Genomic DNA, 20,676 nt, shown 5'->3' with positions numbered 1-20,676 from the left:
TGAATAAAGTTATCAGACACAGCAGGTTGAGAAACACCGAGCGCACAAACTGAACTCTGTAACTGTGACTAACACATTTCAGATGCTGATGTGGTATGCATCTCCAGAATACACAGCACAGACACACAGGAGAAGTTTGAATGTTTAGCGTATGAGAGTTAATGCAAACTTCACCGAGTCCTCCCCTCACATGTTTACAGCTGAGCCCTGCATGTTTCTGCGCCTCAGTAATAGACGACGGGTATTTTAATGCAGAGCAGGAACATGCATGTGAGCACAAAGCGACTTTCGTGGAGTCTTTCTTTCGGTCTTCTGTAGATCAGAGATCCTACACGCCTGAGTCTCGGTCCTCAGACCCCACACAGTCCAGACAACGTCCAACAGAGTTTGTTATTGCATGAAAGACATTGATCCTCCTGCAGCTCCGGCTCATTGATCTGAACTGCTTCGCTGTTTTCAGAGAGAAAATCAAAGTGTTTCTGATATGAGAACGAAGTGTTTTGTTGGTAGCTGATGAGGCTTTTTGGGCTCTGGGAGGCTGAGATCTGAATTCTGGAGCTCAGGACTCACTCAGAGAGGCTGCGCAGTCATAAATGAGCCTCTGCTGTAAACCTGGAGTCTGTGTGATAGCTGAGCTGTGGCAGTATCATCCATCATCAGCAGAATACTGTAGCAGCTTCCTGCTCTTTAACAACTGGCATAAACAGAAGTGACTGTGTGGTGATGCTGCAGCGGCATGCAGAGGGACCAGTGCAGAGGGTGTACTGGTAACCTTTGTCAGCAGTCATGCTTTCACTGGGACAGCATGCCCCCTATTGGTGGCAAGCTTTACAAAGCAAAACATTAAAAATGCCTCTTAATATTGGCACTTCCACCTCTGTGAGGATTCAGGAATGAAAATCTTTGTCTGGAAGTTTCACCCGCAGTGACAGAGACAAGTAAACACATTTATTACAGAACAGCTCACATAACAGAGATAATGTGACGGTGTGATCACCAGCCGAGCAGCAAAGCCTCCGCTGTACAATCAACATGTGCCACAACTGCAGGACAAAACATTTCACCATCATCATCATCATCATCTCAGCTCTCTGTCTGCGGGACGAAAGCTGACGCTCGTGCAGGTTGAGCACACAACATCTGAATATTTCCACCTTTTTCTGCCTCGTCACAGCGTTTAAAATGCAGGAGCAGTGAGACAGGGATGATGAACCAAAGCAGAGCTTTTAGTTCTTAAAGCAAAACACAGGAATCCTGACCAGATAAATAAGAGGGCAGGAATGACGGGCATATGTGGGAAAACACACTAATACCAGAGAAATACATAAGTATAAATACACAGAAATAAAGAAGCAAAACTAACTGAACAAAGTAAAAATAGATAAAGACAGGAAGTGAAAAAAAACTGATTACCAAAATAAGGTCAAAACAAGGACAAAGACAGAGAAGACCAAAGAAAACTACAAACATGGCTGACTATAACTGTATGCTAAATAATGTTTACTGTAGAAATGCAGCAGAGCAGTTTAACAAAGCTAAACATGAACTTCCCTCTCAGTACAGCTGATGTGCTTTACTCTTCATCAGGAAGTCAAAGGCGACAGTTCATTTCAAACAGCATCATCACTTTTTCTGCATTTACAGCCAGTCTGTAGTTTCTGACACAGAAAGTAGACAACCACCACAAAGAGTGCGAGGATCGCCAGAGATCTCATCACAGCACCTAAAGTTGTAACCCAGAGTCCACAGTGCAGGTCGTCACTGTTTGCTGGTTTTATTCGGTAGAACACGTTGGAGGCGTTGCTCTCTTTCTCACTAAACAGGTTCTTTATTCTGCAGGAGAAAGTTTTCACACGCTGTGTTTCCTCATCATTGATGATCTCCACGGTGTTCTTTCCAGACGTTGCCCACTCTCCATCATCCTTCTTCCAGAAGTACTCCACAGGCCCGGCTTTGCTAACATCTCCCTCACACACCAGTTTACATCTCTCAGAGGTTGAGCTACATACCAGCGGCTTCACTTCCACCTCAGGTCGGGGCACATCCTCGATCGCCATAATCTTATGAACCCGACTCTGGATCTGGTTGTTGATCTCCACTGTATACACCTCATTGTCCGCTGCAGTCATGTTCCTGATCTCCAACTCTCCTGTGTCAGTGTTCACAGTGGTTCGGCCATTAAACCTGCTGTAATATGTCAGAGGAATCTGGTCTTTCACCCACTCAGCCAGCAGGTATTTACCGTATTTCCACACGACGCTGTAGATCCGTTCAGAGACCGGCTGAGGGCTGAGCTGGAGTGTTTCACCAACCCTGAAGTACTTCTCCACAGTCTGGGCCTGAGTGAAGCCGACTAACAGCGGCACTGCGAGGAGCCAGAAACCAGCCGATGTCTCCATGTTCACAGATCAACACAGAAGTGACAGGTCTGTGCAGATGTCTTTATTTTTGTCCCATCTGTGGTTTCCTTTGGTGGGCGTTTGAAACAAGGAAGTGAGCCCTAAAACAGCTTTGCAACCCTTTATGGTCGTTCTGAAGCAGCATCACGTCTCCTCGGTCAGCCCCGAGTGTCGATATCCACCAACCGACCTGTAACAGTCCTGTTGTTAAAGACCTGCTGGGGATAAATTCTGCTGAAAAGCAGCATCAGGACACAAACCAGAACATTTCTAATGAACCTGAAGTTAAACCGCAGAGTGAAACATAATCATCGTTTATCTGCCTCACGGTGAAAAAACGAGACGAGGAAGTTTTCAAGTGTTTACTGTCTTTATCACAGAGAGAACAGTTCATGAGCATCATTTATCTCTGTGCATACCGTCTATGTACAGAGTGCACACAGTGCTTACAGCAGGGAATCAAACATCTGCAGGCAGATGATGTTTAACACTTTCCAAAGTGCTTTTTCACAGTAAAAGGCTGCAGTCGAAGGCACGGCAGGAGGAGGAGGGATGCTGGAACACTTTCATTTAATTACCATCAGCTGAAGGCGAGGACCCCGACGGCCTCTTTCAGCACGAATACAGACGTGAGTGTGTTACACACACCAACATCAATAAAAACAGGAAGTAATCACATTTAAGAAACTTTGCAGAACACAGAGCTTCTTTCCTTTTTTTAAATATGTTTATAGATCATATCGCTGCAAGTTTTCCTCCAATGGCAGCGTCTCTCACGTTACAGAGGAAACGAAGCAGACTGTAAAACGACGGCATCAAACTGGCCTCACAGTCCTGAACTTCAGAGGAAACATCCGAGGACCGGTTTCAGCTCCTGCCCGATCTCCAGGCTGCAGAGCTGCAGTGTGCAACCTGTCCTTAATTGATTGTCCCTCACACCGAATGTACAGCTTTGCTTTTTCACTCGTTTAACATTTCATATCATCTAAAACCTGGAAACAAAACAGATTCTTAGGACATCAACTTTTCTTGTTTCTGGTTTTCTAGGTTCACCATCGTCATCGTCACATCTGAGAGATGTTTTTTCCGACTCTCCCGGACGCTTTAAAAGTAAAAAATCAGCAGATAAAGGACTAAGTAATGAAAAAAAGGAAAACATCTGTCCTTGATGTTAAAAAACAGCTGGTGATTTTACCTAGATAAACACATGAAAACACTAAGCCCACAGACGATCACATGATCACCATCAGCTGCTGTTTGGGAACAAGGAATAACGTCTGGGTCGTTCCCGCACCAGGCTTCCTGCTCCATCCTCTCCCTTGTTTATTAATGAATCTATAAACATAAATTTTCTGTCCCCACACAGATATTCATGGGTGCAGTCGAACACTCAAACACGATTGGTCCAGGACCAAACATCTTCCCCCGACCTGTTCTACATATTCCACGCTCTGCATTTAATGGCTTAATAATAAAAACTATTATGATTAATGCGAATTAAAGTGATGGGAATATAATCCATTCATCGTAAACTGAGCTGCCTGAAGATCGTCCACCATCAAACCCCAAACCAGTGAAAACACGTTGAAAGCTGCTGTTTTAAAGGGTCGGGGGTAAAGGCTCTGTTTATGAGGGGCAGCCAATGGGAAAGATGCGAGCTTTAGTTTGGTTTCTGCTCTCGTCACGTCTGGAAAGAGGCGAGCTGATCCAACAAGGCTTCTCATGAGCTGCTCAAACTTTCTAATTGACCCTTTGAAAGCGAAGTTGCTGCTCGGCTGAGTCGTGGTAGAAAAACAGGAAGCTGAGCTCCAGCTGCTCAGTTCATATATTTACACTTAGTTCTTTTTCATTATTCAATCCATTAAAATGTTTCTGTAAACCTGTAAATAAAAGTGAGTTTGATTATTTAGTTAAATTAAACCAGCCTGGTTTTTATTTGTGTTTGATAAATCGAGGTAAGAGAAGCTGATGGATCGTCTGAGCCTGACACATGTGGACGTTTCTGACCACGTTAAATCAGAGTGAAAATAATGACAATAGTTCCTGTCTGGAAGAAAATCACAGCTGACATAAATAATCTGATTATGTGTAAACTGTAGTGACTGTAAGCGGGTGTCCTCTGGTGCGGAGAGTCTTTAACACATTTCCTCCTGAAGCAGCAGAAGTCTAAAAACGTCACTGGAGGAAATGCTGTCGGGCTTCAGGAGCTGTCAAAGGTTTTTGGTCCCTCTTGTTAAATTCCCAGGATCTGGAATGTAAAGCGGATCATGACTCTCAGCCCTCCGTCTCTAAATTCGCCACCGCAGCGTTCAGGAATCGACCACAACGCTGCGTCTTCCTACGAGGTCAGCTGACGGCGTTTTCGCTTCCTGCAGTGAACGACGGCTCAGAAACCGTTAATTAACGGGACCGTTTGCGGTTCTGAGCGACGAAGACGAGGCCGCCGGCTTCATTTGTGGGTCGATGCACAGCTTTCATCTTCATACAACAGAGGCTGCAGACAGAGAGGAAACAAGGACATGAGCGAGAAAACAAAATCTGTCAGACTGAACCGTCTGGTTTTATGTTACTTGATCGTCGGCTGTGGCTGTAGAAACAGAAACGTCCCACAAACACCCAGCGGTGCCTCACCTTGCTCTCCAGCACTCGGCCGAGCCCCGGGCTGCCCAGCTCCTCCAGCGTCTCTGCTGCTGGTCTGTTCAGGGTCTCCGGCAGCAGGAGGCCCAAACAGGCCGCCGACAGGCCGCTCAGACAGAACACGGTGAAGGGCATGGAGGTATGGAGGGCCCGCTGCGACACACACAGACACACAACCGGGACCTTTTACTGTCTGAACCCTCAGCCCGTGTGTTTACACAGTGAATATTTACACACACACTGATCAGAAGGTCCAAGAGTGAGATCAAAACATAAATCAAGAGCAAATTGTTTGAAAAGATCCTTAATTATGTCCTGCTGGCGGATAAAATTAAAAAAAGTGTGTTTTTTTAATAAAAAGGTTGAAAAAGAAGCAAAGCAGCATCGGAGCTAAAAGAGGAGGACTGGTTAGACAGATGTGGCACTCCGCCTCGACCTGTGGAGAGATTCCTGCTGTCACATAATGTTGCATGTGCCAGCACAGATAAAGTCTGCACTCAGACTCATTTGGAGTTGTGTGATGTTTATTGGGGACAAAGTGCAAGTAAGAAAGCAATAACTAAGATGTGATTCAATAACGTGTCTCCAGTTCCTACAAAAACACTCCAAGGAATCGGACCTCCTACAAGATTACTGAGAAAATGAAATCACATCCAACTGTGAAACTAAATATTTGTTTTTACTTTGTTGAGCAAAATCTTCTTCTTCAGCAAATCTCAGGATAAGACCGAGTGACACAGATCTCTACTTTCTGCAGAAATCTCGTGAGCACGAAAAACGATGGGAGATTTTTAAAAACACGCCGGCCTTTTCCACAACAATGAGAGTCGCTCGTTTTTCCCCTCGTGCCAACATTTCGCAATGTAATCTGTCTCGTATCGTTTGCTCCTCCCGAGGTCAGGTTTTCCTGCGTCTGTGAGTGTTGCCTTCACACTCTGTAAAACACCATTAACGAATGAGAAGCTGAGGTTTGTGGGTAAAAAGCCGACCTTCATCCGTTCAGATAAACGCCACAGCCTGGATGAGCCGTTTGATTAAAGGTCCCGCGCTCGGGCTCCGAATATCTACTGCCACGAGGACGCGATCAACACTCAGGTTTATCAATCGTGCTTTTATGGAAAGAAAGGCTCTTCAAAAGACACGGTCGACTTTGCTTTCACAGCTTCGGTATTTTGTTTTCTTAATTGTTTCTGAAATGCAAATAATAAATGTAAATTATCTGCCACGGCAACAGGAAACTGCAGCTGTGACAGAAAGTTGCAGACGCTGTTCTTGCAGGAGATTACATATATTTTTAAAAGAAGAACATTAAGAGCTTTTTAGCTGAGATTTCTGTAAACGCCTGTTCGTTGAGCTTCCCTGTATCACCACTAGAGGTCACTGTTTATTTAGGTTTGGAGCACATGACAAAACGAGGTCAAAGGTCAGTGTGACACATTAAAAGAAGAAACCGAAACAGTCATTTTCTACTTTCATGTGTCACATGTGACTGTTTGACAGGATTTTATTTCCCTGTGAAACTAACATGTTTACACACTTTGATCTGTTAGAAATTTAACTCGTGTGAAAGCGAAACGCAGCAGGTACGAAGTACACAAAGCACAGCGTGTGTTTATAAATCAGACCTGTGGTTAAAGACAGCAGGACGGTGCACGAGGGCGGATAAATCATTACGGATAAACTTTCAGGCAAGAAAACCTGCAACACATTAATCAGGAATGTGTGAATCGGTGAGGTCATTAATAAAACTGCATCAGCCAGTGAATGCAAACGATTTCCTGGAATGAGGTGTGACCTCGTCACTCAGACGAGCTGCATGAACTCAGTTTCCTTAGAACTTTGCAGAAACAGCCTAACACAGATCAAAACCACAGTAGGACAGTAAGTCCAGCAGACTTTCCAAGATCACGGCTGCGTTTTCCAGCATTTTTGGCCTCTGACGTCGCGCACCCAGCAGGGTGTAGTCAGGGCGACTCAGTCAGGGAGTCATTAAAAGCTCCAAACAGATTTTCCCCTCAGCGTCTCTATGGTTTCACTTTGGAAATGCTTCACTTATTGAGACGTAACAGCCAGCGAACACTGAATGCCTCTGTGGCGCTGCGCACACTCCCTCTGAAGTTTGAGTACAAACACTGTTTCCTTCCTTTAACAAAAACGAGCTGCATCCACAGAGACGACAGGGCTGGTGGAGGGGACGTTGGCACACTTGAGGTTTCGCCGTCTATCACTTTTTAAAATTCCCCTGCTTCGTTTCAGAGTACAGAAAGCATGGATGTTTGACCACAGGCTGACATCACACTAACACTGACAGGCCAACCGTTCTCCCAGCTCACCGCGCCCTCCAGTATAAATAACTCAAGACTTTAGCAAGAAGCCGATGAGCTGTCGAATGCAAAGATTCACACTTTAAGAAACCTGAGCCGGAAACCCCCACAGGCCTCGCTGATACTTTTACTATGAGGCATAAATGCAACCGCACGAAGCAAACGGGGCGCCTCGTCCTCTCGCCCCTGCACACACCGGCTAAAATATTTATACCAAGATGCACAAAATACATTTCAAAATAAAATCTCCTAAAAGAACAACATTTACAAGCTACCAGATGCCCTTCTTCATCATCACTTTCCCTCCTTTTTTATTATTAAACCCTGTTTTTAATGATCTGATCTCCATGCCAACAACAGCTCCAAGCAGGAAATGCTGAAAAAGGAAGTGATACTGTTACCACTGCAAACGGGGAGCTGGTTGCTGCCTTTTCAGGCTCACAGCTTCATGTGCAAACACCAGCCTCCCACAGTCACAGGTCGCGCTCACATATTTCACTGTTTTGCATTTTAAACTCACATTTAAACGTCTGCTGGTTGCTGAGAGCTGCTGAGTGGCTCTGAAGATCAGATCGAGTGCTTCCTGCTGCTGGCTCAGGCTTTTTCCAGAGCATTTACTCCTAACCTCTCTCACACTCACAGCCTTACCATGGAAGGAACGAACGGTGCCAGGATTCCTCCAACTCTGCAGGACATGGAACAAACTCCCAGCCCAGCGTTCCTGAAACAAACAATCCGTGCACGTTAAAATCAGTCCGAGCGCACAGCTTTAGGACACGCTGACTTTGAAAACACAGGAAGTATCACTTAATTGAAGGTCCCGTCTGTGCCAGTGTGACGCTTTTAATCTGGCTTCAACCGAAATGAGACATTTACAAACTCTGGAGGCATCTCAGCAGCTTTAATCCCGTCGGTTTCAGATTAAAAGAGAAGACGTTTCCTAAAACTTTCTGAGCTTGTGTTGATGCTACAGTTAGCTTTGACCCAACATACAGAAAAGGCTCAATATTTTGTTCCTGGACGCCGACTGAACGCCCACCCAGGTCTCATTAACAGCAACGTTTTTATGAATGTGACCAACAGAAACTACGTAAATATGCACCCGGCTCACCTGATGACTGTGGGGTAGAGCTCGGACGTGTAGACGTAGGCGATGTTGAACGCTGCGCTGACCATCAGTTTTCCCACAAGCGCCAACGACGTCACACTCAGCAAAGCTCCTGCCAACACAAACTCAAACTGAGAGCTTGTTCTGATTGTTCACCTCACAGCAAAAACTCATCTCGTTCCCTCCCCGAGGAGCTTAATATGTCACAAACCTGCAGCTCTGAACCCTTAAACTGACGGCTACAAATCTGCAGCACCAAAAATGTTTTCATGCAACCTGTGTGGTTTATTATTTACACAAGACAATTTATTAAATATTACAATAAAATCTGCTTCATGTTTAAGAATGCAAGCAGTTTATTATCTGATGAAATGTGCATCAGTTCGCCCGCTATTCCAAACACAGCATGTGTAGCCGGCAGCAGAAAGGTGCAAAGATGTGCTGGTTTAACCTGTTTCATGTCTTGCACTATGCGAGGCATAACTATCATTCTGTTCTGCTTACACAACAATCACACACTGTGACACTTCTATCCATGCATATGGAAATCAGTATTTTTTGCCAAGTGTTTAACACCTAAACAAGCCTTTTGCAGTTTTTTTTCCACTGGACTGAAATATGTTACAGACGCAGGTTTCATCTCCACTTCCTCTTTACTTCAGAGTGAAGTCACTGACTTGTCAGGCTGACAAAGGCTCTTTCATACATGCACCGGCAGAGCGGTACCTTTGTAGGTGTTACCTAACGTGAGCAGTGCAAACATGTCTGAAGACGACTACTTCCTGCAGCTGCACATATTCCTCTGCAGTGCCGTCGAATATCAGAGCCTCACCTGCATTTTCAGGAATGAAGGTGGTGCAGAGGCAGGCGGAGCCAGCCAGGCACAGGAAGCTTGCCATGCTTTTCCTCCGCCCAGCCCTGCAGGACGAGACATTCATGCAGGAGTTAGTGAGTAAGCAGCAGGAAGACCAACAGAAAACAGGAAGCAAAGTGAGGTTTTCCACACAGGTTCCACAGAAGTTCGAGCGCAGCTTCAAAAAGTTTGACTAACAATTTAAAATCCAAACAGGCTGTTTTTGGACGAGTTGCTCAGAGCTCATCCCTGTATTGCTGTGGCTGAGTCACACACCCTGTGGAGGAAGCTCATTTAAAGCTTGCATCCTCAGTCTTGTTCTGTCGGTCACTACCCACAGCTCACAGCCACGGCTGAGGGCAGGATCGTAGATCAGCCAGTAAATCCACAGCTCCACCTTCACTCTCTGACCAGGCACGCTGGTGTATGAACCCTAGAGAGCTGCGAGGGGTTTGGGGCCTGACTGATCCCAGACCTGTTTCATTGGAAGCTCCTGATAAAGTCTCCTAAGCCAAACTGGTCGCTGTGAAAGGCTAAACATGATCTAAAAGACCTCTATGAACCAAGGGCTCATGCTACCACACAGGACCAGCAGCCACCTCCAGGAGGGGCTGCAAGGAGGAGGGTCGGGCAGAGGCACCGGTGCTTCCCTCGGTTAAATAAATAAAATCAATGAACCCTGTTTGATGTAGGATCTATTTTAAATTATTTTCTTACTGCTGTCTACATCCGTCAAGTAAAAGCAGCAGCTCACATTACAGCTGAGCGAGGACGCCGGCTCACAGCTACAGTTACACCAAAGGTAGGAGCGTGGCGGGAACCATCCTCTTCACATATTTCACAGGTCACAGTTAAAATCACACAGCAAGTGTCATCTGTGTGTGTGTGTGTGTGTCTCACCAGTGTTTGTTGATGAAGTATATGCAGAGTGGGTATGCCGGCAGCTCCACGAGGCCGTACATCGCCACATTAACGTAACGGCTACCAGACGTCTCGCCGGCCCCCAGAGTCAGCCCGTAGTACACCAGGCTGCAGGCGTACCTGACACACACACACACACACACACACACACACACACACACACACACACACAAAATGTTTGTTGATAATATTTGAAAAAGACAGAAGAAACAAACGAGTTCATGAACCTGAAACTGTTCAAACTGACGACTCGTTAACAGAGCAAAGAAACGACTGTGCAGCATCACTTCTGCTGACTGTGCAGGACACGCCTACTTATTTGAGGATTTCTTTATTTAGCTACTTCCGCTTGTTACTTCTCTTTAAACTTCTTTTTCTGTGATGCATTTTATATTTTTGGAAATACTGGAAAACCCCCAGTATAAGACCTTCAGATCATTTTTGTTTCACATTCATGTGGTTGTTTAAGTGTATTAGAAGAAAAAACTGATCATTGGTATCGATTTCAATGATGCCGTCCTGCATCATTTCTACTTATTTTATGGTTAAATTCGGATTTGGCTTGTTTTAATTTAAGGGTTATTTTGTCTTTTTATTCCTTATAATCCTTCAGAAATGTTTTCACATCACTGGGATCTTCTGGAGAACGTCAGCAGGTCGACTGCGTGTGAGTCATTAAAAGATGTGTTCACAGGACGAGCAGAGCAAACGTGTTTAAGGTGAAATCCTGTTTGTTGTGCTAACTCTGTGTCCGTTCAGCAGCTTCGACCTTTTGCTGTTTGCTATAAACGCGTCAGAAGACGCAAAAGGTCTGCAGTGTGGGAAAAATCAGTCAGCCCGAGCTGCTCCACTTCTCTAAAAGAATGAATCAGCTGCTGAGGTTAGAGGCCTGCAGCACTGACGCTGTAACTCAAACTGAGCACAAAAGCAAAAGAGATGAAGTCTGTGAGCGATACAGAAAGTGTAAAAGCTGAGCAAAGATCAGCGTCAGAGCCTTTTCTCAGGGACGAAGGCAGCAGGTGTGACGCACGGATCCAAACATGGCAACAAACCCCAAACTGCAGCGGCTCAGTTATGAACGTGTTTATTTAAAGGTTACGCCGAGCAGCAGCAGAAACAACAGGTTCAACTGTTACTGCAGAGAAAAGAGGAAATGCAGGAGCGTACAGAGACTGACACATGAGAGCACAACACGGCTCAGCTTCCATCACGAAGCGTCACCCTGCACCGCCCGACCGAGTCTGTGTGCATCAATAAGTCAAAGGAGATGAACCGAAGAGAAGTGAGGAAGAGGAGCAAAGCTAAAGCAAAAAGAGGAGCGAGCTGGATGTTTGGAGGTGTGGACTACATGACCTACATGCCTCTACTCCCATGAGATAACATATGATGGTATGACTGCACTCTTTGTGTTTTGGCCTTCAAGAGGTGCTCCTATCAAAGCGCTCACTCTGTGGAATGTCCAGAAGTGCCAGGAAACACAGACTTCCTGTTCCTGTTAGAATTTCCACAGTGACACAGCCTACGTGTGGATGCTTATTCAACCCACAAAGTTTCTCTCTGCCTCCAACACAAGCAGCTTCTTCTTCTTCTTCTTCGTGCTCTTTATTCTTTCACAAGAGGTGAAAGCAGCCCGACAGCCGGGAATCCACCACAGACACGTTTTCTCTAAAGATTAGCTAAAAAAAACAAACCCACAACAGACGTTGCAACAAAAAGCTGTGGTAATAATCTCCTAAGCCTAAAAATCACACCAGTTCCTTTCTAGGCATTTGCACAGGAAACATCCAACGGCCTCCGCCTTAGCTTACACCCTGCAACCATGGCCACATACAGGACTCACCCTAGGCTGGAGTTTCACCATAACACTCAGCACCATCCAAACTAGATCCAGCCAACACACATGAGACGACCTTTAACCTCTGACATGTCCCTAACAAACATTCCCTTTGCCCCACATTAGGTTTGTTCGGGTTAGGGCTGGGCGATATGGCCTAAAATTCATATCGATATAATTTTAAGCATGTGCGGTAACGATATATATCATGATATATTCTTTTCTTCTGTATAACGTATTTTCCACACTATAAGGACTTAAAATCCTTTAATTTTCTCAAAAATCGACAGTGTGCCTTATGTATGAATTCTGGTTGTGCTTACTGACCTCGAACCGATTTTGGCTGCAGAAATCTGTTAAAAATGTTTTAGTACAACTTTGGTAAGCCGCACTGCTTGATGGATCGCGGAGTAATCTGGGTCCAAAACTCCGTCCGTTTCAGGTCCCAAAGTCAAACAGCACTGAGAGTTAAAAGCGGTCTAAATTCTTTCATCTTTAATAAAATCATCAGCGTTGCTGCTTTACCAGGTGTAACAATTAAGTTTAACATCCAGGCATCCATGAAAACAGAAGTTATTAAATTTAACGGAGTTAGAAGTTAACAGGAAGTTAGCTCGCTAGCTTCCACCTAAACATTTCATACCATGTTCTGACTGAGAGATTTTTGAAACTAAAACGTACAGCTCTGCTATCACTTCCGCCATAAATGAAGACAGAAAACTAAACAGCAGTGGCGTTTGCAGGGTTACTGAAGTTGGACTACCTGGTATATAATGTTGTGCTACATGATTGCTAGCGACACAGCTATGTTAGCATAACATTAGCACACTGAAGCTGGAGGATGAAGCCATCTTTTCTTCCACTCGATAAAAGTTAACGTGAGGGATTCTGGTGGTCAGGGACAAATGCAATCGCATAGCAGGATGCTGTACACGGGCCAAACTTCAGTCAGGAGAACAACTGAGATTATTCATCCACAATACGAGGTTAGTTATTAATATACTGCAACAACATGGGAACAGAGTAGCTGCGAGAGAATTCAACATTAATGAATCAATGTTACGGAAGTGGAGGAAGCGCAGTTTTTGGCTTTCCCCATATTTCAAAAGTGCTTCATCTCTTTGCTTGACTGTCGCCCGCCATAATTTGCAGATGATGATGGTTGTAGCCGCTGCGATGCTTTCGACCGAAACAGGCGCAGTTTGATGACATCATCAACATGCGCTAGAGCGGTATAGTCAAAATCTCTATCGTTGGCCAAATTTATATCGTTTATATCGCCCACCCCTAGTTCGGGTCACCCAGCAGGAACGCAGTCGCTGCATCCAGACGAATCTCTGGGATCCAGATTAGTTTTAAACCTTTCGCCCATTTCTTTCTGACGTGCATTTAAAATGACAAATCAGAGAATAATCCTAAAAACAGACCGAGCTGCACCTCACCGGACAATTTCATCAAATCTGACCAAATGTGTCAATAAACCTGCTACTGTCAGTGTGATAAAACGTGCTGATCAGCTGATCTTTAGGACGGTGACCTGTAAACGGGGTCCATACCAGCTTTAATGCCCTGACATCCGAGTTAATCTCTAATGCAGATGGAATAACTCTGAATGGATTACCGTTACACAGGCTGACGATGAAGCTTCTGCAGATGAAAGTAGGTGTTGGTGATACGAGGAAGAAAACCTAAACTTGGACAAAAGATCACAAATGAACAACCTCCTTTGTGGAGCAGCAGATTATCCAGGAGAAAGCACTCTGGGTTTGGATGACATTAACAAAGAGCAACCCAATCACATCAGCTCCTCGGGAGATAACAGGAGGACAGAAAGCCCTGAAGAAGACTTCCAGGCCTGTGCTGACAGCAGAGAGCATGTATTTGAAACAGAATATTCAGTCACTGCAGTGGAAACAGAAGCACTTTCAGTATCAGCAGCATGATGATGATAGAAGTGATAAAAATATGAGCGTCAGTCACAGCGACACTGACGTTACCGAGCCTGAAATACAGACCGACACCAGAGCTCACACACAAACTAAAAGAACAAGAAACGTCTGTGCAGGGATGCATTTACTCAACTTATCAACTATCACCCACTCACTGTGTTTGTTCATAGCAGCAGGATTTAAACCAGCAACCCTGTGCTCATGAGTCATAATCTCTGACACCTGCAGGATGTCATCAAGCAGCGACTTCCAGGAAACGCTGAGTGTGACCCTGAGATGAGGACGAGGTCAGATGTATTTATAGAGCAACAATAAAACAACAAGAAATAAAATGGGACAAAAATGTTTAAAAGTCAAAGCAGAGAATAAACGATGTCACGCTGGAGCCGAACGCCAAGGAGAAGAAATGCTTTAATAAAGATTTAAAGGAGGCACCGTCACAGCTGTGTGGGTGTGGACATTATTCCAAATGTACGAGCACACGGCAGACTCGTTATTATAAACCCATCACTGATCAATAATCAATGATTTGTTCCTAATCAGTCACACTGATGGAAAAATGTGGCACTGTTGGATCTTTCATGGGAACATTTGAGTGAAGATGAGGCTGAAATGACTTTAAATAGATTTAGTTCTTACTTAAAAAGTATCCTGCAGATGGTCTGATTGTAATCTGATTACATTTCACTCATTAAATCATATCAAACGTTTAACAGCCACAGTCTGAGTCTGAAAATGACCTGAATCCTCCTCAGAGGCTCCACCCAGAACCAGATCCGCCCCAAAGTGTCACAGCCTCCATGACGGGTCAGTAAACACTTGTTATTAACCTCTGTCTCTCTTCCACAGCATGTCTTTATCCTGTCTTCCTTCTCTCACACCAACCAATCACAGCAGATGGCCCCGCCCCTCCCTGAGCCTGGTTCTGCTGGAGGTTTCTTCCTGTTAAAAGGGAGTTTTTCCTTCCTTCCTCTGCATGTACTATTGTAGGGTCTACCTTACAATATAAAGCGTCTTGAGGCGACTGTTGTTGTGATTTGGCGCTGTGTAAATAACATTGAATTGAACCATGTCCGGGTCAGATCCCAGGGTGGTGCTTAAATCGGGGGAAATAAACTCGCAGTTAATTGAACTAACTCTGATCAGCTGATGTGGAGCAGAAACAGTTTCTGAGACTTTACTTTTAAACTCAGTCCTGCAACGTTAAAATGACCAAATTTACAGCAGAACTACAAAAGTTAATTTCAGGACGGCCGTCACAAATGCTCGTACGCAGTCGCAGCGCCGGTTTAGAAAACAGGAAGTGCAGGGTTTAAATCCCAGAAGTTACATAGAAACAAAAGAGCCAACATGTGCCTTCGCTCCTGATTCTCAACTTATAAAAACACATCCAAACTCTAAAATTAATTAGTTAGTAATTAAATAGGACATGAAAGCAGGAGAAACCTACGCGGTATTAAAAGTGCTCCGAGCTGCAGTTCCTCTAAAGTCAGTCGAGGGTTAAACCCTCCAACATCTCTCCTTATACTCACCACACATACATGAGCACCATCGTGCGCAGGCGGAGCACCGGGTGGATGATCAGCTGCAGGACGCCGGCGCCTCGGCTTTTGTGGTTACCGGCTTTAGAGACGCCAACGCGCTGCAGCATCAGGTGCTTCACGGCGTTGCCGTTCCTGCTCGCCATAAAACGCAGGACCTACAAAGCAGAACCCAGGATCAGCCACGTGATGCTCGGTGTTCCTGAAAGTGAGCAAAGGAAACGGGACGCGCAGACCCAACGGGTCGATTGATCTGACTTTACTTTAGCTCGCACTTCTCTCCAGTCTTTAGAGGGAAAGTGTCAGGATTCGAACCTGGAGTCTGCAGTTCTATCAAATGCAGCTTTGCAGGTTTATCTGCATTAAATGCATTCACACTTAAAGCTAACTTTTCTCCCTCGACAGAACAGCGCTCCTCTGTTTACCGTTTCTAACACTGTGCAGGCCTTTGTCAAACCCCTCATTCTCACTCCTTTTGCTTCCTGCTGGTTTTTCCCCACTGAGGTCAGACGATATCAGCGTCCTCGCCCAAACCTCCTCTGAGTGTAGGAGGAGAAAACATCTAATCACGAGCGCTTCAGACTCCAACCTTTAGAGAGCTTACTGAGGCTAAAAGCTGGTTTCTCAGCTCACTGAAACATTTAAAAGCACCTGATGAACGGAGTAAAGGAGGGTCTGTTCACACGTTTTCAGCTTCTCAGTTTTAAATATCTGTGATTCACACAAACATGCAGAGGTGCATTTTTCTAAATCCCAGGAGATTCCCACAGAGCGGCTCAGGAATGCTTCATCGTGTTTACCTCCTCAGCTCGCTCCGCCTGGCCCTGGGAGTACAGCCAACGAGGGGACTCTGGAAGAGTGCTGCAACCACAGAGGACGAGAGGAAGACATCACTGGGTGTGTTTGGTTCATTTTACAGACACAGCGAGTGCAGAAACATTTGAATGTCACAATCAGAAACAGCCAAAGCATTTATTTCACACAGATTCATTAATGTAAACACATTTCCACGGTGATGAGGAAAAAAACCCATCTGGTGCTGATCAAAAACTCGAACATAATAATACAAGATCCACACTTTGTGCACGATTCCCAGTGTATTTATAACACGGAGCCTCCCTCCCTCCTCTGTATGAAACCTTTCCATCCACATTCCTTACATTCATCCTAAATCACACTTCCAGCTCCTGCAGGAGGGTCCGGAGCTCATCGCAGGCCAAGCAAGATGCATGTAATCTCTCCCAGTCTAACCCAGGGTCTCCTTCAGCCAATGGGAGGGTCTCCTCCCATTGGCTGCAGCTGGAAAACCTCCAAAGGGAGGCGCCCTGACAGTGCCTGAACCCGTTTGGACCATCAGTCTCCACGATCAGAGCTGTAGCAGGAAGCTTCACAGCCTTTGTGTGCAGAGCCTGGATGCCTGTTCTCTCTGTGGTGTTTACAGATTAACACTATAAAGCTGAGCGTGTCAATAAACTGTTAACCTTCCTGCTTTAAATCCCAGGAGAACACGAGCTCTGTGTGTTTACGACGTCGCCCTGATGCTTCCAAACATCCAACACAAACTTTACTGGTTTTTCGTGGCTGTGTGGGGCGACTCGTCTCTCTGGGGTGTGCACTCACACAGACAGCAGGAAGAAGAGCACGCCGGACGAGTTGGCCGCCGTCGCCAAGCTCCTCCACGGCTGGATTAAGTAGCCCAGAGCGCCGAACAGGGCGATGCCGACGGCAAACGTCATGCTGGTCAGCGTCCCTGAAAGAAGGAAGACGAGGGATCGAGATTATTAATCTTTAACACCTAGAATTAAAGCCCTGCCAAGTAAATAATGTGACTGTGCCGGTGGTTTCCTACCCGTCATGGCCCAGTAGGACTTGCCCACGTACTCCTGCGTGAGGACGAAGCAAACGAGTCCGATGCCGCCGTTCATCAGCCCCACCAGGAAACGAGAGGCAGCAAAGACCTCATAGCTGGGCGCAAAGGCGGTCACATAGCCGAAGACGACCTCAAAGAACAGGCCTGTGGAGGAGGAGGTGGAGGAGGAGAGGGACAACATTTAGTCAAGGAGAAGGAGAAACACACGAGAGATGAGGATGTGGTCATGTGCAGACACGTCCAACAAGCCTCCGAAGAAACAGAAGAATTCGTTTGACTCGAGGCAGCAGATCCTCTGGCAAAAATTCAGATTTAACGCTTCTATATCTTAGTTTTAAAAACAGAACCGTATGAGCAGCAGCACTGACACAATCAGACTGAGGCACAACGAGCAGGAGACCACAAAAGTTTAATGATTTTTGGCCTGTTGTGGCACCGAGGACAGAGTCTGCAGCCAAATTCATGCAAATAAAGATCAAAGACTAATGATCTCATGATTTTCAGATGAAGCCGTGGTCGATTAGTCGTTAACAGATGTGCAATCAAAGATTACATTAAATTTCTGACAGATTTTTGGAGAATCACCGAAAAAAACAAAAAAACAAATAGAAAATAACTCAAACTCTCTTCAAAATGTGCCAGTTTATAACACGACTGACTTTCACTTCCTGTTTCTTCCTTTATCTCAGTCGTGCTCAGCAACATGTGAGCTCGTTTCAAAACATTTGTGTCCAGGTCCAGTTCAGGGACTCTTAGCCGAGATGAAGCCGAGCACACAGCTAGCAGCTACAGCTACCTGTCAGTCAAAGAGGCCACGCCCCTAACAATGCAAACCTAAAGACTCGATACATTTGAGACAAATTAGTTACAAAAACTTGTGACAGCTGCAGCTCTCTGCTTTTTCCAATTCAATTTAATTTACAAAGCAACACAACAGCTGTTGGCTCAAAGTGCTTTAAGGTGAACACAGAGAAATCCAACAAACCGTCTCTCACTGTAGCCACTAACAACACAACACAGCTGAAAAACACTGTCGCTGTAAACTGGAGCTCTATAAATAAAGTTTAACGTCCTGTGAGCTGCCTGTTGGTTTGCAGCCATGCGAGAAAAGAAGCACGCCTGTGTAGACTGATAACCTTCTCTTTTACTACATAATTATTTATCTTTGTGCATTTGAAGATCTCCAAAATCTTCAAGCAGATGCTTCAGAGTCTGGCAGGCGATTAAAGAAACCCTCAGAAATCTGTAGCTGGTGCAGGGCCCGGCCTCCAACAGGAAGCAGAGTGATACAAAACCCGAAGCCTAAAAAACCCAAAAATTAATCGCAGGGTCAGCGAGCAGTTTACACAGAATAATGTCATTTTATTATCAGTCAAAACTGTGGCCTCCGGGCTACGAGAGGAAAAACAAGAGTTTCAAGCTTTAGGGACAAATACAGCAAACCTATAAACAGCAAAACATGAACGCTCACTAACATCACAGACGTATTCATGAACAATGCAACTGTCATCAGCCTCAACCTCACCTGTCAGGTAAACGGGTCTCCGGCCAATCTTATCCGAGAGAGGCCCAAAGACGACGTTCCCGATTAGGAGCCCGGCGAAGAAGAGCGACCCGGCGAGGCTGACCTTGTAGGCCTGCTGCTTGATGAGGAACCACTGAGGAAACACAGAGACAGGAGGCAGGTTTCACCTGTGGGCTCTCAGGTTAGCCGGATGAGCATCCTGCAGGAGTCTGCCGCTCTCACCTCAGTCACGATGGAGTCGACGTTCTCTGTAAAGGTGACGTGCTGGCTCACAGGGACGCCGTCCTGCTGCTGATGCTCGATGCGGTACTCCGGTGTAAAACCAACCAGGACGATGAGCATGGACTGACAGGCCATGTACACCTGAAACAAACAGACACACAGTCTGGGGTCATCACATGCAGACTTTTTATAAAAATTAGAGGCTTTGTTAATGTGGGGTTAAAACTGTTCACACATAGAAGGACCGAAACCTGACTGCATTCATCTTAGACACCTGAGTCACACAGGGGTAATGTCCCTGCTTACACAGGTGAAAATAACGGGCCCTCCCAGTTGTAACACACACTTATGAACACAGGGATGACTTTTAAAAGGAATGTGATATGGCTAACTGTAAAATCTGTGAAGCACAATAAAAAAAACTATCAATGTAAACAATATATGGACATATCCTATACAAGCATCATGTATGTATATATGTCAGCTTAATCAGTGCAAATCATTAACGTCGGTCCTCAAATAAATCCTGTCAAAATAATGGAAACTGTGTTTTTCTTCAAGCCTGAGTAAACTGAAGTACATCTAGCTAGATGGAGGGTTAGATTAACGCTTAAACCAAACTCCATTTTTTTAAAAAAATCTAGTCCGTCCTTAAATGGTTTTTACGTGACTATATATCAAAGTGTGGAGATATTTTTTCTATACTGGGATATTTTAGGTGCTTAGAAAAGAGTCGGCTTTTGTTTGAGCTGTGTCTGCGCTATTTTGGTTGAATAATCGTGTAAAACAAATAACAGGTGCCCGTTAGCGTAGCCAAATCACAGCGGCAATAAAAAGGCTAGCTACGATTATTACAAGTTTAAATATTTGGCCGAATTAAAGGGTGGCTGGAATAGATATCTAAAGAAAATCAAAATATGACTAGGAGTAAAGTGCAACTTGACATGACACAAGGAAACATTATTTTAGTAGTTTCTTGCAGGCAATCTGGAGAGCACTTCACTGCCTGGAAAAGCAGCCCTTCTGCACTCGTACATCGCTAAAATGTGAGCTTGTAGTTACAGCTCGATGTTGTAGTGTTATAGTAATGAAACCGTAATAAAAAAAAATGTGTTAAATTAAGTCATAAATGTGTCGTTTTGTTGAGGGTCCACGGTTTAATTCCCTGAAAGCCACGTATGCGCTACTCAAGCTAACTGCTACTACGTTGCGCGCACACTTGCCGCCGTTTCCCGCGAACTAAACGCTAATTTTCACATCCGCTCACCTGAGTCAGGACGAGGACAGCCACCGCTCGTTTCTGGTAGGGCCCAAACTCTCCGACGAGCTTCAAAGCTTCTTCTAAATCCATCACAGGTGAGACATTCATGCAGCTGTGCGCGTTCCTGAGAGGAAGGATCTGCGCAAGCTAATATTCCACCGCGCACTTCCGGCTTCGCTTAAGCCGGGCGTCCATTTTATCGCGCTCGGATTTTGGGAGGTAAAATAACACA

The 20,676-nt window shown here is 45.2% G+C and overlaps 2 protein-coding genes across 4 annotated transcripts; both read right to left on the bottom strand.

Moving 5' to 3' along the window:
• Positions 1–6: 6 nt before the first annotated feature.
• Positions 7–2,628, bottom strand: LOC121815433. The gene has a single exon (XM_042226481.1). The coding sequence runs from the start codon at positions 2,397–2,399 to the stop codon at positions 1,611–1,613; it is 789 nt and encodes a 262-aa protein (XP_042082415.1). The 5' UTR covers positions 2,400–2,628; the 3' UTR covers positions 7–1,610.
• A 118-nt stretch (positions 2,629–2,746) lies between these two features.
• On the bottom strand, positions 2,747–20,580 carry slc22a15 (solute carrier family 22 member 15). Of its 3 annotated transcripts, XM_005937028.3 has the most exons (13): positions 20,451–20,580; positions 19,184–19,324; positions 18,962–19,094; positions 17,416–17,580; positions 17,187–17,316; positions 16,367–16,427; positions 15,558–15,724; positions 10,222–10,362; positions 9,301–9,386; positions 8,472–8,580; positions 8,009–8,081; positions 5,031–5,189; positions 2,747–4,893 (listed from the first exon to the last, which is right to left on the bottom strand). In XM_005937028.3, the coding sequence occupies exons 1-13, from the start codon at positions 20,550–20,552 to the stop codon at positions 4,849–4,851; spliced, it is 1,512 nt and encodes a 503-aa protein (XP_005937090.1). In that variant the 5' UTR covers positions 20,553–20,580; the 3' UTR covers positions 2,747–4,848. The 3 variants fall into 3 exon arrangements, with proteins under 3 accessions (XP_005937090.1, XP_042082413.1, XP_042082414.1); XM_042226479.1 differs by lacking the exon at positions 9,301–9,386 and having other exon boundaries at positions 7,881–8,081; XM_042226480.1 differs by lacking the exon at positions 9,301–9,386.
• Positions 20,581–20,676: the final 96 nt, after the last annotated feature.

Source organism: Haplochromis burtoni, unplaced genomic scaffold (genome assembly GCF_018398535.1).
Source record: "Haplochromis burtoni strain Fernald_Lab_line unplaced genomic scaffold, NCSU_Asbu1 Contig_214, whole genome shotgun sequence".
NCBI lineage: Eukaryota > Metazoa > Chordata > Actinopteri > Cichliformes > Cichlidae > Haplochromis > Haplochromis burtoni.
The sequence above is the reverse complement of the archived record's forward strand: the minus strand, read 5'-3'. Positions and strand labels throughout refer to the sequence as shown.

Excerpts from the sequence above, each read along its gene's own strand:
- slc22a15 (XM_042226479.1), bottom strand. The coding sequence starts at position 20,552 with ATGAATGTCTCACCTGTGATGGATTTAGAAGAAGCTTTGAAGCTCGTC. Across the intron at positions 10,363-15,557 it reads ATGGTGCTCATGTATGTGTG|GTACGCCTGCAGCCTGGTGT; the intron begins GTGAGTATAAGG and ends TGTGTGTGTCAG. Across the intron at positions 5,190-7,880 it reads CAACCAGCAGACGTTTAAAT|CGGGCCCTCCATACCTCCAT; the intron begins GTGAGTTTAAAA and ends TGTGTGTCGCAG.
- LOC121815433 (XM_042226481.1), bottom strand. The coding sequence starts at position 2,399 with ATGGAGACATCGGCTGGTTTCTGGCTCCTCGCAGTGCCGCTGTTAGTC.